General features: G+C 27.3%; 1 protein-coding gene across 1 annotated transcript; it reads left to right on the top strand.

Annotated features, from left to right (window-relative positions):
• Window positions 1-1020: 1020 nt before the first annotated feature.
• Window positions 1021-3640, top strand: LOC112592891 (zinc finger MYM-type protein 1-like). The gene is made up of 2 exons (XM_025337053.1): window positions 1021-1260; window positions 1949-3640. Exons 1-2 carry the CDS (start codon window positions 1141-1143, stop codon window positions 3638-3640), a joined length of 1812 nt encoding a protein of 603 aa, XP_025192838.1. The 5' UTR covers window positions 1021-1140.
• Window positions 3641-4622: the final 982 nt, after the last annotated feature.

The raw sequence follows: 4622 nt of genomic DNA, 5'->3' as shown, positions 1-4622 counted from the left end.
CACATGGCCACTGCCCACTGGATGTAACATTACACTGCTAGGTATTTCTAAATTAAAATATAAATATTATTAAGTTACATTTTTATAATATAGCATTAGTAAATAAGAAAATGTAAAAAAATACAAATATTTAAATACATTAATACTAAATAACAACGGTAATGACCAATGAATTTTGAGTTGAGATATGATTCATGGGTATCATTGTATTTGATTAATAAGATGAATTTCCGATAGAAATTGAACAGTTTAAAGATGGTATTGGGTCTGGGTCGAAACGGTCAAGTTTCGGATAGATTTGGTTGTTAAAAATCCAAAAACCAATGAAAAATCAACATTTAAGTATTAATGCATTGAGTGTTGAAATCAGAATACAGAAAAAGTAATCCATCATTTAATGGAAGTTTTTTTGAATAAAAAACTAGTAGCAAGGTGTAAAAGTCCAGTAAGATCTTAAAGAGTCTCATGACAATCAAGCAGTGCCGGGTTAAGGGGGGGCAAAGGGGGCAGTTGCCCCGGGCGGCAATTTTTTAGGGGTGGCAATTTCTTAACTGTGTATTTTATAATTTTTGGGAAGAATTATTATTCATTGAAAAATGTGTTTAACAATTAATAATAACAGTAATATTTTATTGCATATTTTTCTTATCGTCTACTACAGGATTATTCTGTGAGTGAGCGTTCAACGTATTATTAGTAAAATAGAAAGACCATAATATTATGCTCGGACCGACACATTTCTATTTTCGTTCATATTATCTTATTATTTTTCGAGAATAAATATTGTATATCACGTAGTAGGCCGCCGCGTAAACAATATGTATATTTTATAGCAGTAAACATTATTGTGTTATTTGTGTTAGTTTTATACCAATATGGCTATATTATTATAATTTATAACCATCAGATTATTCAATTTTATATTAATAGTTTCAAATAATTTATTTGTACACTACCAACCAACTGTTTTTAATTTTTATTATTTTATCGTTTGTTCGTCTTTTGAATCCCGTAGTAGTAGTGTAATACTAGTAGTAAAACGTATTCCTATCATCGTTAACTGTCAAATAAATATGACTGAAAATTGAAAAAAAAAAAACAGTATTAATATTACTTAACAGCAGTTTTTCATCAATTAATATGAGTGGAAAGCGCATAAAATTAAGTGGTGCTGAATTTCGCAAAAGAGCTGAGGAAAAAAATAAAAAAGACAAACTAATTATTTCTCAGACATCTAAAATTCAAAGTTTCTTCAAAAAGGTAAGAGTTTATGTATTTAATAATATTATATTGTAGTGTTACCTATTTAATAAAGAATAATTCAAAATATAAAATATAAATAGTCGCAATTTATATTTATGCTAAGATTTTTAAAACTAATTTATAGTTAATTGATACCTAATACTTCAGACTACGGTTGTATTTTATTACATTACATTTTTCTATTTTTTATTAATGGTGGATCAGCATTATTTGACCTATTATGCAATACTATTTGTTGACTGTTCACTGTTTTATTCAAATCTATTATTTTTAAGTTATTTTTTTTTTTTTTAATTTATACTATAATAACTTTATTACTTTAATTATTTGAAATATTTATTTTTTTAATAATTATGAAATTTATGAAATATTTTGGTTTTAATAATTAGATAGTTAGTTACTCTAAAGCATGTAATTGTTTATTTGTTTTTTTCGGATTTGATACGTCGACAAATTTGTTCAATCATATCTATATTTCATAAAATTTATGTTTTATATTTTTATTTTACAGAATGTAAATATTAATTTTATTTTATTAAGTATTAATTAAATATTTATTTTAAAATAATAATATAAATTATTCTGGATTTTTTGATAAACAAGATTAATTTTAAAATTGTTTTACCTGTGAATTGTGAAAATGAAATTAGGCAGGTACTAAAATATGATCTTTTAAAATTTCCAGAAACCTGAATCTGTTGAATTAATTGAAAAATCATTAAAAATCAATCAATCTGATGAACTTGTTGAAAAATTGCTAAAAACTGATGACGAAACTTTAAATTCTGATATTCAAGTATTTTCTAAAACTACTAATGTTCCAATTTGTCCATCACAAGATCCAGCTTTATGGGAAATAAATTCTGACATGATTGATTTTTTTATTCGTAACCCAGTTGTATCAAATCCTAAAATAATTAATTTTGATAATACTATTCGTAAATGTGGCGAATTTAATAGGAAGTTACCACATGATATTTTCAAAAGAAAACTTTTGAACGGTGAAATAAAAGATAGACAATGGTTACTATACTCAACATCAAAAAACGCATTATTTTGTTTTTACTGTCTTTTATTTTCTAATAAAAAAACACAGTTTAGTTCCACCAATTCAGGATTTACTGATTGGAAAAAATGTTTAGAAAAAGTTGAACAACACGAAAAGAATTTGACGCATAATGAATCTATTCGCATATGGTTCTCGAGACGTAAAATAACTACAGGTATTGATGTTGAGTTAAAAATTGAATTCGAAAAAAGAGAACTTTATTGGAGAAATATAATTCACCGTTTAATTGAAACAATTATATTTTTATCTGGCAGAGGTCTTGCATTTCGTGGCAATAATGAGACCTTGGGTTCTAAAAATAATGGCAATTATCTCGGTTGTTTAGAATTAATTGCGAAATTCGATCCATTAATGTCCAAACATCTTGACGAGTACGGTAATAAAGGCCGTGGAAATGTCTCATATCTGTCCCACACTATTTGCGATGAGTTAATAACACTTATGAACAAATATGTACTTAATAATATTGTAAATGAAGTAACGGTAGCTAAATATTTCTCGTTAATCGTAGATTCTACTCCCGATATCACAAAATTTGATCAATTAACAATTGCTATTAGATACGTTAATTTAGATGGGACTGCAGTAGAACGGTTTTTATGTTTTATTCCATCGGTTGGACATAAAAGTAAAGAAATGGAAGTTGCAATATTAACGAAATTAACTGAATTAGATATCAACATAAGTTATTGTCGTGGACAATCCTACGACAATGCCAGGAATATGTCAGGTATGTATAACGGCTTACAAGTTCGAATCAAAGAAAAATCAAAAAACGCAATTTTTAGTCCATGCTCAGCACATTCATTGAATTTGGTTGGTTGTCATGCTGCTGATGTAACTAAGGAAGGTTATAACTTTTTTTCACTTGCCCAAAATATCTATGTATTTTTTGCGGCATCGACATGGCGATGGGAACAACTTTTAATAAGTTTAAAAAATATACCAAACTCAATGTTTGTAAAAAACTTATGTCCAACGAGATGGTCATCAAGATTTAGTGTTTGTAAGAGCTTGAAAATCGGGTTTAAAGGAGTGTTAAATTCATTAAAATCTATAGCTTTAAATTTGGATCAGAAAGCTGGTATAAGACATGAAGCAGAATCCATGTATAAGAAAATTGACACGCTCGAGTTCTCATTTATGATAGCTCTGTGGACTCCAATATTAGAAAGATTCGATGCCACAAGTAAAAATTTACAACGTATTAATATTGATTTGGGTTGTGTTGTGAAATTGTATGAATCTCTAGAAATGTATATACAAGATATAAGAAATAGGTTCGATATTATGATGAGTTGGGCTTAAATGAGCAAATTAGTGGACATGAAATGTTCTTATGGAGAAAAATGTGAAAAATGTTTCACGATGACAATCTTCGAAACAATATTTTAAGATAAGAAAATTTAAAAATAACATTTTGCAATTTGTGTTAATCATTCATGTTCAAACGAAAAACTGTATATAATGGAATAGAAATAAAATATTTGGTTTTTAAATATGGAAGAAATTATTGTATTTTACGTGAAAATCAAGCAATTGAAGCCATATTTATAGTGAAGATTTGCGTGCCTGACCTCGAAATAAGTTATTCAGTTTAAAACACCATGTGCAAACATTTCTAGAAAATTATCATACAGTTTGTGAAACAACAACATCAATTAAATGATTTATGTTCAAGTCACATTCTCAGTTTAAGAGTGAAGAACTACTGCAAAACATCATTATCTAATGAAAAATGTCATCCTTGGCTCTAATGTCTGAAATTGTTCACCACAAAGTATGGATTAGAATAGTTTTATCAGAGCGCTGCACAGCTAGAAAAAGTTGTAATTCAATTATATTTATAGCTCTTTATACTTAGTACTAATAGTTCTATGATATTAAACTACCGATTTCACGATATGTTTTATAATTTATATATAAATTAAACAATTTTAACACTGTTGTTATGCTTGTTATTTTTATGATGGTGGAGTTTGTAAAGGCGGCATTTTAAAATTTGCCCCAGGCGGCATATTCGTTAACCGCGCGACTGTCATTCAAAATTATACTTTTTATATGTTTGAAATCGCCATTGACAAAATAATTTAAATCGCCAGATATTTGCTAAATATAACATAAATCATTTTGATTAATAAATTGAAAATTTAATACCGTTGTCATAGTTGAGCTTAGAATAATAAATTATAAAAATTGATGATTGTGTTCAAACACATAGTTTCCGCAACGAAATCAAAATTCACGCGTTAAAATAAAATAATATATGTTAAATAATATAAGACTGACA

The sequence above is a fragment of the Melanaphis sacchari genome, unplaced genomic scaffold, assembly GCF_002803265.2.
Source record: "Melanaphis sacchari strain LSU unplaced genomic scaffold, SCAv2.0 Contig1996_pilon_pilon, whole genome shotgun sequence".
NCBI classification, from domain to species: Eukaryota; Metazoa; Arthropoda; class Insecta; order Hemiptera; family Aphididae; genus Melanaphis; species Melanaphis sacchari.
Note: the sequence above shows the minus strand (reverse complement) of the source record. Positions and strands in the feature narration are given on the sequence as shown.